The sequence below is a fragment of the Lutjanus erythropterus genome, chromosome 4 (assembly GCF_056507025.1).
Source record: "Lutjanus erythropterus isolate fLutEry1 chromosome 4, fLutEry1.hap2, whole genome shotgun sequence".
Lineage (NCBI taxonomy): Eukaryota > Metazoa > Chordata > Actinopteri > Lutjaniformes > Lutjanidae > Lutjanus > Lutjanus erythropterus.
This window is the reverse complement of record NC_139320.1, coordinates 30,369,793-30,382,060: the sequence shown is the minus strand read 5'-3', so window position 1 is coordinate 30,382,060 and position 12,268 is coordinate 30,369,793. Positions and strand designations below refer to the sequence as shown.

At 38.7% G+C, this 12,268-nt stretch overlaps 1 protein-coding gene across 1 annotated transcript in view; it reads left to right on the top strand.

The window, feature by feature from the left end:
* myo7aa (myosin VIIAa) overlaps positions 1 to 12,268 on the top strand; it is a 38,876-nt gene that overhangs the window by 9,883 nt on the left and 16,725 nt on the right. Inside the window, exons 13-23 of the mRNA XM_084717608.1 lie at positions 120 to 330; positions 526 to 661; positions 755 to 861; positions 4,340 to 4,477; positions 6,419 to 6,577; positions 7,923 to 8,015; positions 9,820 to 9,914; positions 10,011 to 10,095; positions 10,197 to 10,415; positions 11,353 to 11,460; positions 11,884 to 12,093. Coding sequence (XP_084573734.1) covers positions 120 to 330; positions 526 to 661; positions 755 to 861; positions 4,340 to 4,477; positions 6,419 to 6,577; positions 7,923 to 8,015; positions 9,820 to 9,914; positions 10,011 to 10,095; positions 10,197 to 10,415; positions 11,353 to 11,460; positions 11,884 to 12,093 — 1,561 coding nt within the window. The remainder of the gene's footprint in view (positions 1 to 119; positions 331 to 525; positions 662 to 754; positions 862 to 4,339; positions 4,478 to 6,418; positions 6,578 to 7,922; positions 8,016 to 9,819; positions 9,915 to 10,010; positions 10,096 to 10,196; positions 10,416 to 11,352; positions 11,461 to 11,883; positions 12,094 to 12,268) is intronic.

Sequence of the window (12,268 nt, the reverse complement as noted above, 5' to 3'; positions counted from 1 at the left end):
CACATATGCATCATTGTGTTTATCGCTCACTGACCTGATGAAGATCCACCTCACACACCGGAACTTGTTAAGAGTGAAATCCTTTTTGTCCTGCTCGCCTCTCGCCCTCCGTCCTGCAGCTTTGAGCAGCTGTGCATCAACTTCGCCAACGAGAACCTGCAGCAGTTCTTCGTGCGTCACGTCTTCAAGCTGGAACAGGAGGAGTACAACCTGGAGAACATCAACTGGCAGCACATCGAGTTCACCGACAACCAGGACGCTCTGGACATGATCGCCATCAAACCCATGAACATCATCTCGCTCATCGACGAGGAGAGCAAGTTCCCCAAGGTACACACACACACACACACACACACACACTAATCATAAAAGTTTATAGGAAACAACATTGCTCAGTTTCATAGTCCAAACAAGGGTTTCCAGTAAATTATGTAACTGGTTTAAGATTTAAGGCCAAGATTCCAGGAGGTTTAAATAAATAAATATGTGTGTGTTTGTTTCTGTGTGTGTTTGTGTGTCCTGCAGGGCACAGACACCACCATGCTCAACAAGCTGAACTTTCAGCACAAACTCAACACAAACTACATCCCTCCGAAGAACCAGCATGAGACTCAGTTTGGCATCCAGCACTTTGCCGGAGTGGTTTTCTACGAGACGAGAGGTCAGAGTCGCTTCAGAGAGAAGTGAAAAAATTGTCCCTCTGTACGGACGTGTGAGGTCAAAAGTGTTTAATGTGTCTCCGTCTGTCCTGCAGGCTTCCTGGAGAAGAACAGAGACACGTTGTATGGTGACATCATTCAGCTGGTTCACTCCTCCAAGAACAAGTTCATCAAACAGATCTTCCAGGCTGATGTCGCTATGGTGACAGACACACACACACACACACAGACACACACACATTTACATATACATATATAGTATTAGTGTTTTGATAAAGGCACAATATTCATATCAATATTTACATGCATACTGCTATAGTTATATTAACATTTTGTTTAAAAAGGCCTGAGGATCTGAGGCCTGCAGAATTGATGATATCTTTTTAAACCGCTTCTCAAAACTGACCTTATTTTAACAAAGCGTTTTATTAATCCTAGCAAACTGTTTTATATCTTACCTATTTTATTATTAATGTTAATATACATGTATAAGATGTATGTGAATGATATAAGTTTCTTGTGTTTTCTTAACAGTTTGAATTTATTTTGACTGGAAATCTTGTTGTCATGTTGAACTTGACTCGTCTTGATGTAGTTTCTCACTGTGACCACAGGAGGGCAGTAAACACTCATCATTCTGAATACACTCATACACCTGTAGTCACATTATTAAAACAGACAGGATTGTTTTCTAATATTCTGTCCACTGTCTCACATGTAAATAGAAAAAGACAAAACAATCACAACTGGAACATTTCATTTTTATCATTATTATTATCATTATTATTATTATTATTATTATTATTATTATTATTATTATTATTATTATCTGGAGTAGGAGTCTTTAACTTTTACTGCGTATCTTAGCAGGAAAATTTAGCATTGACACTGTTTGACAGACAGCTCGTGAACAGAGTCAGTATCATAAACTTCATCATCATATTTTGAGCATATAACGTCAAACAGTTGAGACTGAGACTTGAAATGTTCACAGCAGTTAAACTGTCAGCTCATGTTAGCTCAACCAGCTACAGAGAGTTAAGTAAGGCTGGTAAAATTATCATTTGCTACAGCTTGTTAATATATTGTAAAGTGCTGTTAAAATCATAGCTCGTGATGTGAAGTGAGGATTAATCATGTTAATATCTGGTTGATTGGTCACGTTTATTTTGAAACCGGAAACGTGTACATTGGTGTCATGTTATCATGTCTAACCTGACGTGCTACGTTGATGTAGTTCCTCGTTGTGACCACGAGAGGGCGGTAAATATTCGTAATTCTACAAGGAATCATGTCAACAGTCCAGGCAGACATGAAGCACAGTCTCCACACCAGAAAATGATTTATAAGATCTCGTTACTAATTAATCTTACTAATACTGGTGCTACTGGTGACATTTTTAGTAACTACACCTATACTGACTGGCACGTATTCATGTCAATTGCAGTTTCTCATTGTAACCACAAGAGGGCAGTAAATACTCGTTGATTCTAAAAGGAGTCACACTCCCCCACCCGAAAACTGTATATTCTCTTTATTTATTAATTATTTTTTGTTACTAATACTGATGTTACTGATGACATTTGGAATTAAACTAACAGTGTCTTGTACATGTTCATATCAATAGCGATTATTTATATCGAACGAAGTTATTTTAGCATTGCAGTTCTTTACTTTACTTTGACCACTGGAGGGCATTAAAGACGTGTCAGTCCGTTTCCTCCCAGTGTAAAGATAGACACAACAACGCACAATTGTTTCCGGCGAAAACTTTCACAATAAAACAATCGAGCTTGCCAGTGGGTCCGTTTATTCAAATTTCTTACATGGTGCAGATGTTCATGCCATGAAATGAGTTGAATTTTCTATAGTGAGAGAGAAGGGAAAATCGTTAAGTACTGAGATAGACCATTGACTTGACATTTGTGTGTAATAATGTCGGCTAGCTAGCTAACCTAGCTAGTTGTATACGTCCTCACCGCCGAAGATACATTCTGAGATTCAGTCCCTGAGGAATAAATTCGTCTTGACAAAATCCATTTGGGGTTAGTATTTGTTTTTATTTTATTTTATTACCTTTTTGTATTTATTTTTTTTTAGGTTAGGATACGTTTAACATCGCAGAGATGGTTGGTTGAAGTCAGGGTATGATAAGAGGAAACGCTAATCGAGTCACAAAATTAGCCGGTAACAGAATACGGTGGAACACCAACACCTTCAACTGTGAGGAGCGGATTTGTGACATGAAGCTAACTAGCGGTCTTCGGCTCAGTTGTTGTTGGTCACTACATCACTTCAGTACGCAAGTTAACCGCTCGCCAAACGAAATGTCCTCTTTTCTATTTCTCGGCGTGTTAAATACACACAAATATGATGTAAATAAGGCAGCTTTCATCGGACAGGAAGCTAACATTAGCTAACGTTAGCCTCCTGTGCTGAAGAACAACGTGACAGCGTCTCATGTGACTCCAGGTAAGATCAGCGAATTTCACCTCCGGTTCAGTGAATGTTTGTAAAACCATCGTAATGTGATATGAACCAAAATCTCTTCTTTGCTTCTGTCAGTCCAGATACTATCACAGCGGTGCAGAAACTTTAAATACAGACAGATGGCTCCTTTGGTTATTTATGCCGCGCTGTTATTTTCTGAATTAATCAATCGTTTTGTTTGTAAAATGTCAGAAATTGAGATCGTTTGTTTTATTTGACCGTCACTCCAAAGCCCAAAGATCAGTGGTGTTTACTCAAGGACTGTACTTGTATTTAACCTGAGTATTCCCATTAAATGAATTTTAACATCAGGGCTGCAACTGACAATTATATTGACAACTGTAGTTTTCTTTAGATCACCTGATTGATTAGTTGTTGCAGCTCTGCTGTGTACTGCTAACCAACACATCTCAGAGGTAAACAGTGAGCTGTACATTACATGAGAGATTAGATTACAACTTTTTGTACCCTGTTGATGCTGAACTGAAGGAATAATTGTTCCTTTTTTGTTTTTTTTGGTTGACAAAATTCTCTTTGAAGAAAACTCTTTAAATACTTTCTTGGATTAACTGAAAACTGCTCGTAGTCACATAGCTGAAAAAACAGGACAGGACAGTTAAACCACACATATATGCTGATATACAATATGATGCACTGCTGTAGATTAAACTACCAAACAGCATATAAACTACTGACTACTTTTTCATTCTTTAAGTACATTTTGTTCCTAATACTTATGTACTTGTACTTAATATTCAAATGAATTAGTCATTTTACTGAAGTGAAGGATCTAAATACTAATGTTATCAGTCATGATGAAGAAAAACATTAAATTGTCACATTTAAAAGCTTCAACTTGCAAAAAGTTTGATATTTTTGCTTTAAAAATAGTCACATTTTCTGTTTATTGACTAAGTGACTAATAATTGCAGCTCCATCCTCTCTGTTGACACTTTAAACCGACATTTACCTCTGAACCTGCCACACAAAGACTTTTATATTTAGAGACAGAGAGGGAGGAAAAAGGTTAGTGTCAGAGCTCAGGAAGAGAAAACAGACAGTTCTCATTGTTTCTGACCCTGACACTTTCTACCCTGTCTCGCTTTGTTTGTGTGCATGTGACTCTGTGTGTGTGTGTGTGTGTGTGTGTGTGTGTGTGTGTGTGTGTGTGTGTGTGTGTGTGTTTTCAGGGGGCAGAGACCAGGAAGCGGTCGCCCACTCTCAGCAGTCAGTTTAAGAGATCACTGGAGCTGCTGATGAGAACTCTGAGCGTCTGTCAGCCGTTCTTCGTCCGCTGCATCAAACCCAATGAATACAAGAAACCCATGGTGAGTCTCTGCAGTCTGTGTGTACATAGAATAGAAACATTTAGTTTTCAGGGATTTATTTGACAAGCAGTGTAACAGAGGTTAAAACCACTCGGCTACCAGCAGGATCACAACTAAGGATTGATTTCAGTTTAAAGTTCAGTTGACAAGAACTTTATTATCATGAGAAAGAAACGTTGATTTTGCCAAAGCAAACGTGAGAAAACATAAAACAACAAGATAAAAGTACATTGGCAAAGTAAGTGTGAAATATAAAAAAAAAAAACACAAAAATGAACATAAGTAGAAGAAATGTAGTTTTGTTCTTACAAGTACATTTATTTATACAAATGAGCACAAAAATGGTTCAAAAGATGCTTCATGATGAACATAAAGTCCATTCAGTGTGTGAGATGTTTGGTCGGTTCCAGTGTGTTTTACAGATCAAAAAAAACTCGGAGATTCTTCATTTACAAAACAGAATATCCTCACATTTAAGACAATGAAATGTTTGATATTTTCTGCCTGAAAATTGACTGAAACAATTTATTAATTGCCAAAATATGTTGGCAATAAATTTCCTTTTGAGTGAGAAGTTGATTAATCAACTAATCTTTCTGATTTTACAAGTAGACAGATTCTGCAAACAAGACGTTTCTCAGTAGGTTCAGTTAATAACTACGGTGAAAATAAATTATGTGACAGGCAAGATAATGTAAACACATATGAAACTGCAAAATTGTGAAATAAGTTAATGCACAGTGACAGAGGGGTCGTATTGGGTTGAAAGCCGACTCACAGCAGTTAAAAATGAGTCACATATATCAATTATTAATTTCTATGTCAAGACAAACAGAAAGTCTCAACGACACACTGTCAGCAAAACACAGTCAATAAAAAGTCATAAAATGAAGCTAACTAACTGGGATTGAAGTGGCTGAAAAATGTTAAACATAATCTGTCACACGTTTATGTTAAAGGTTTTTTTTTTCCTTCCACACGCTGCACGTCTCTGTTATTTTGTCCGACCCTGCAGATAGATGGAAAAATGACCGTCTGTTTTTCACAGGCAGCAACGTCACCTAACGATGTACAAGGTTTTAATTTTATGTAACTTGCAAGTGGATAATCAGGATTTATAGTTTTGTCAAATTCATGGAAAGTTTAATGTGCTTTTTCTCTTGTTTTCCTCTATGAAAACTAAAAGCATTATTGCAATAAATACTGTCCAGTTTTGGTACATTTTTAAGCATAAATCTTTCTGACTTTTCTCTGTGATTAATCCAAAAGTGTAAAACTAAAGACAAATGTGCCACAAATAGTGTTTTGTTTTTTTTTATCACCAATAACTACTTCTTCTTCACACTGTTTATTAATAATAATATAAACTACAAACTCAGTATGAACAGGAATTAAAACAAACAGTCTGTTGATCAGGGCTGCAATTAAAGATTATTTTTATTGTCAATTAATCTGTCAATTATTATCAATTAGTTGTTTGCTCTATGAAATGTCAGAAAAGTTTGATCAGTGTTCCCCAAGTCCAAAATGACGTCCTCAAATGTCTTCTTTTGTCCACCATTCAAAAATATTCAGTTTACTGTCAGAGAGAAGTAAAGAAACCAGAAATTATTCACATGTAAGAAGCTGAAATCAGAATTTTGTCTTTTCTTGAAAAATTACATAAACAGATTAGTTGATTATCAGAATAGTCAGTCAGTCAAGTTAATAGTTAACAGCTAATTAAGCAGCTCTACTGTTGATCATGTTGTTTTTAATGTAATCAGAGTGAAGATGGAGGGTCAATCAGTACTGAGATACATGAAAAATAAAAAGTGAAGAAAGCTTTCTGTACTCAGAAGGTCAGTTAACAACAAACTTTAGCACTTTAACCTGAACCGTGTGTGTGTGTGTGTGTGTGTGTGTGTGTGTGTGTGTGTGTGTGTGTGTGTGTGTGTGTAGTTGTTTGACAGGGAGCTGTGTGTGCGTCAGCTGAGGTACTCTGGGATGATGGAGACCATTCGGATCCGCCGCGCAGGATATCCAATCCGCTACACCTTCGTGGAGTTCGTTGACCGCTACCGGGTGCTCATGCCAGGAGTCAAACCAGCGTACAAACAGGTAGAGTGTTCCTACAGGTGTATGTGTTGTGTGTGTGTGTGTGTGTGTGTGTGTGTGTGTGTGTGTGTTTTAGGTGTGAACACTTATTTAATTATTTTATTAAACCAAATGTAAGCAAATGTTTTTTGCCTGGAAATTATGATTGAAAAAATAACATATTCACAACATCATCTGTTTGTAGCTTTTTGTTGCTAGGCTCGCAAGTTTTTTCCAATCAATCAAACTTAATTTGTATGGCACCATCCATACAGGTCTACACAGGTTAGTTTAGATTTAAAAGTAACTTTAATAATAGTCATTATAATATAAAATAATAATAGATTAGAGCAAATAAAGCCTAGAATAAAATAGATTAAGACAAAATAATAAAATAACAGTAAAATTGATGTCCAGAATGAGGAAATATATTAATAAAATATCAAATAAAGTCAAATAGAGTAAAGTTTAAACAAAAGTAAAAATAAGTAAATAAAATAAATGACTATATGTAATTCTTAGTCAAAAGTCAGTCTGACAAGTGAAAGTTTTAAATCAGTTTAAAGTCTTTGAAAGTTATTCAGCACTTAAGGTTCTTTGTTGTCCCAGTTAAGTTTGTGAGGATTCATGTGTCTTTCATGAGTAAAAATAAATCCAAAGTTTCTCCAAACATCGACAACAGAAACAAACTGTGGACTGAATTAACTGTCAATCAGCCAAGAATCAACGTCACTGACGATGAAAGAAGAAAGTGCTGAATCAGGGTCGTCTTATATTCTGATCAATACAGAATTATCTATTATCAATACAGAGCTGTGATTTAGGATTTATCACTGGACACCAGTAACATACAGTGTGTGTCTGTGTGTGCACCTGTCATCATGATTCAGTGTTTTCTGATGACTGAAACCACGCAGTTTTTCCCATAATCCAGCAGCAGTCTGTTTTCCTTGGATCCCAGCATGTTACGGTTTCCTCTGCTGCTCTGTGTGTCGTGAGATTAGACTCATGATTTAGTTCATGTTTGTTCTTTTACTAAGTTGTGCCTGTGACTAAAATTAATTTTGCATTTGCGCACAGTCGCACATTATTTTTTGAAATTGTTCTCACAAAACCCAAAGTATTAAATTTATAAAGAAATTTATCCAGATATTCATGTTCCTCTCGTTCTCCAAAGACATTTCACCTCCACCACCGTTCTGTGGTGAATGCGGCAGCACACACACGTGAACACACACACACGCGCGCGTGAACACACACACACACACACACACACACACACACACACACACACACACACACACACGCTGTTTGTAAGATGAAGTCACAACATGTTGACATCTCTGTTGTCGTGTCTCCATCCCATCAGGAGGACCTGCGAGGAACCTGTCAGAGGATCGCTGAGGCCGTCCTCGGCAGAGACGATGACTGGCAGATGGGAAAGACCAAGATCTTCCTCAAGGTACTCCTGCGTTAAAGGGCAGTTCTGCTCAATTGGTGATGTGGTGAACGATCAGAGGATACAGCAGCCTGAGGAGAACATTTAATAAGTCAAACAGCTTTCATGAATATCAGTCATCTGTTTGCAGTTTATTCATCCCCAGTTCTGCTCTGTAGATTTCCTTCACTAGTGACTATAAGAAAATTGGATCAAATCTGACCTTTAATTTCTAAAAGAAACTTTACTGTGTCAGATATTATCACACAGAAGGAGTAAATCCCTCACACATCCTCTGGGACTTCATTAACCTTCAAATCTGTCATTCATGACAACAGCAAATAAATCTTTGTTATCTTGACTGCTGATATTCAGTCACAGACAATTTCTTCTGATTCTGCTTCATGTAGAAATGATAACATGTTGTTGAACCTCAGGAAGCCAGCAGACGTCATGACATTAGGTAATGGAGATTTTAATAAACTAACGGCATCACACAGGATTGTCGGCTGTTGAACACATTACACAGAGGAGGAGCCAGTTCATCCCAGTTGTGAGAATCTGATGTGATTTTTTCAGTTGACAAGTCAGCTGACAGGAAAGACTGTGTTTTGGTTTCCCGCTCTGTGTGACTGTGTGTGTGTGTGTGTGTGTGTGTGTGTGTGTGTGTGTGTGTGAGAGTGTGCGTGTGCGTGTGCGTGTGCGTGTGCGTGTGTGTGTGTGTGCAAGAGAAAATGACCAAAGGAGTTTGAGTTCCCATCAGGTGGACATATGTTTGTCAGTTTGTGTAAATTTTTAAAACTTGATATGAGCTGCATGTGTGTGTTTTTGTTCTCTGTCCACTGAGGACAGATGTTGTCCAGAGGTTAAAAGTCACTTGTAAGGTGCATCCGTTAGCTGGTTGCCACGGTGACACTGTCACTTCTTTCCCTAGAGGTTAAATGAAAATATCAGCTCATGATGATTTCGGCTCAGCTGTTTGTTTTCACAGTGTGACTCCTGCACAGCGTCGCCTGTTGAAACACCGACGCTCCTTTTGTTTATATTCTGATGGAGCAATGACGTGTTTGCACACACAGTGGATCTAAATGTCATTGGACAATTCTCCAGCTCATCTCTCTCATTCCATTTGTGTTTGCCGTGACTTGGGCTAATAAGGCTAATCAGACTAGCATGCTGCAGCTGATACACAACATCTCTTGACTCCTCTGTTTTGAAGGCTGACCTCAGGCCTTTTTCTGTTCGGTTGGACAGGAAGCTGAACAGGAAGTAGAGAGTGCAGGGGGGTGAGGGCAGGGCAGTGCCCACACTTCCCTGACAGGATAGACAGATCACAGGGGGAAGAGACAGAATGAAGTTAAAGGTCTTAATGTTCTTTTAGATGTCATGTTGGCAAACTGGAAAGATTAAAGCTTGGCGGGGAAAATGTGACAAACACGTGACCAAGTTCACTTTCCACATGTTGGGACGGCAGATATTCTGTGTCAGTGTGCAACTTCACATTTCAAATGAAGATGAAAGTACTATGACATTTTGTACAGACAGTGGTGGTTTCCATGGTAATTAGAAAATGTTGTCATGCTGAAATGCTGAAGCTAAGCTTGTGAACTTAAACCTTATACCTTCTAAACATCAATTCATTAGCACTATGAGCATGTTAGCATTCTGATGTTAGCACTCAGCTCAAACCACTGCTATGCCAGTTCAGCCTCACAGAGCAGCCAGCTGACTGTAGACTGTTTGATTTTAGAGTCTCAAATGAACAAGTAAAGAAAAAGTGCAGTTTTTGTTTGTTTGTTATTTATTCGTTGTCTCTCCTGGTGTGCAGGATCACCACGACATGCTGCTGGAGATCGAGAGAGACAAGGCCATCACAGACAAGGTCATCCTCATCCAGAAGGTGGTTCGAGGTTTTAAAGACAGGTAGGCCTTAAAAACCTGGTTTCAGTCTGCAGCTTTCTTTGTTGGTGATAAAATGTTTTGCCGTGTAGATTCAGGAAAACTTTTTCCTGCCATCAGATCCAACTTCCTGAAGATGAGGAAGTCGGCTGTGTTGATCCAGAAGACTTGGAGAGGGTATCAGTGCAGGAAGAACTACGGAGCTGTGAGGAGCATCTCTGTGTTTCCCCTCTAATTCAACGTGATCAGAAAATAAATCTTCCTCTACTCTTGACATGTTCTTTTTGTTTCTCTGTGTCTCGTCAGATGCGAGCGGGCTTCTCTCGCCTTCAGGCTTTGGTTCGTTCCAGGAAGTTGTGTGCGTCGTATCACGTGGCCCGTCAGAGAATCACGTCCTTCCAGGGTCGCTGTCGGGGTTTCTTGGTACGGCGGGCATTCAGACACCGGCTGTGGGCCGTCATCACCATCCAGGCCTACACCAGAGGCATGATCGCCCGCCGGCTGTACAAGAGGCTGAAGGGAGAGGTAGACACACACACACACAAACATGTTTCCTTAACTAAAAAGTCTTCAGATAAAAGCTAGATCTCGAATAGTGGCCAGCGTCGGGTTGGAAAAAAAAAATGGCTCCCAAATATAGGCTATAGCATTTCCATCTCTTTAAGTTAATAAATTCAACAATATAATCATGCTGTTTTCATTTGGTTGTTCTGGATTAATTATATATTATATATATTTAAAGTATTACTGTCCACTTTCAGCCACTGCAGGTGTTTGTGTGTTTGTGTCTCAGCCAAACTGTATTTTGCACTAAAACACAAATACCACAAGATTTCAGTAGCTGTGAATGGGAACCACACAAGTCAGTGACTTTTCCACGACCTGCACCTGTTTCACAATAAAAGCCTGAAATGAAGAGATGCTAAGGGGCTTTTAATTTGAAACAAATGCGGAGAGTAATGAGTTTGTCTTAACAGCATAAAATAGGAGTGGATCCAAAAAAAAGGCTTGACATATCAATAAAATATGGCAAACTACACTTATCAAACAAAGGGGAATTAGAAATAAATCTCTAATACAAGCCAGCTTCAAATAAAAGCCTGGTTTCGTCTGCAGTTGAGGTAATTAAAGGTCCAGATCATTGTTTGAGGAAATATGGTACAACAATTGATCAGTTTATAAAATATACTGAATTGTGACTGATTGAACCGACTAACAGTAGATAAATCTGTGAAATGAGAACAAAGACTTGTAATGAATTCAGTCTATGTATATGTACATATATTAGGTAATTAATTACTAATTACTTGATTAATTTTCTCAAATGAATGTGATCACCATTATTCCATTTGTCATTTGTCGCTGTCCTCTCAGCTGTTTACTTGGATTTGACACAGTTTCAGTCAGATTTTGAACTGAGATGTTAACGATACAAATTGGACTGTTTTCTCTGCCCCTTCAGTACCGCAGGCGGCTGGAGGCGGAGAAGATGCGTCTGGCTGAAGAGGCCAAACTGAGGAATCAGATGTCAGCGAAGAGAGCGAAGGCAGAGGCTGAACGCAAACATCAGGTGGGAGTTCAACAACACTTTGAAAAGCTCAGTTTATGTATCATCCTAAAGAGTGTAAGGCCATATTCAGATTCAGAAGATCTTCAGTTTCTTTTCTCGAATATACCCCTGGTTCTATTCATTATGTTTACATGAACTCAGGAAACCAGATTATCAATCAGCATGTCTTTATTTTAATTTGTCATGTGCTTGTGGCTTATTACATCTCACTTGCAATAATGAGGAGTATAATATTTACTTGTTTCATTACAATAACTCTCAGGAAATCTGTGTTCACATTATTATGGAAACCATTTTTTCTCGCTTATATGAGGCTATGACTTTTTGTAAAATTTAGCGCCCATAATGTGTAATAGATTACTATTAATTAGAATTATTATTGCCCCATCATTTCAAAACCACTATGATGTTTTGATTTTCTAGGAGCGTCTGGCCCAGCTGGCTAAAGAGGACGCTGAGCGGGAGAAGAAGGAGAAGGAGGAGGCTCGGAAGAAGAAGGAGCTGGTGGAGCAGATGGAAAAGGCTCGAATGGAGCCCGTCAACGACTCCGACATGGTGGACAAGATGTTCGGCTTCCTGGGGACAACGGGCTCCTTCCCGGGCCAGGAGGGACAAGCACCCGCCGGGTTTGAGGTGAGTTGACAAAAGGTTTTTGTCCCTCTGTATGAGATGAAAAATAACTGTTTGTCTTGGGTTTAAGAGCCACAACATACAAAATACATACTGTCTGTGAGGGTTTTGAGAGGCTGAAAGAGGTCAGACAGTTGTTATCACTTACTTCTTAAAAAACATTTTTAAAAAGCCACCG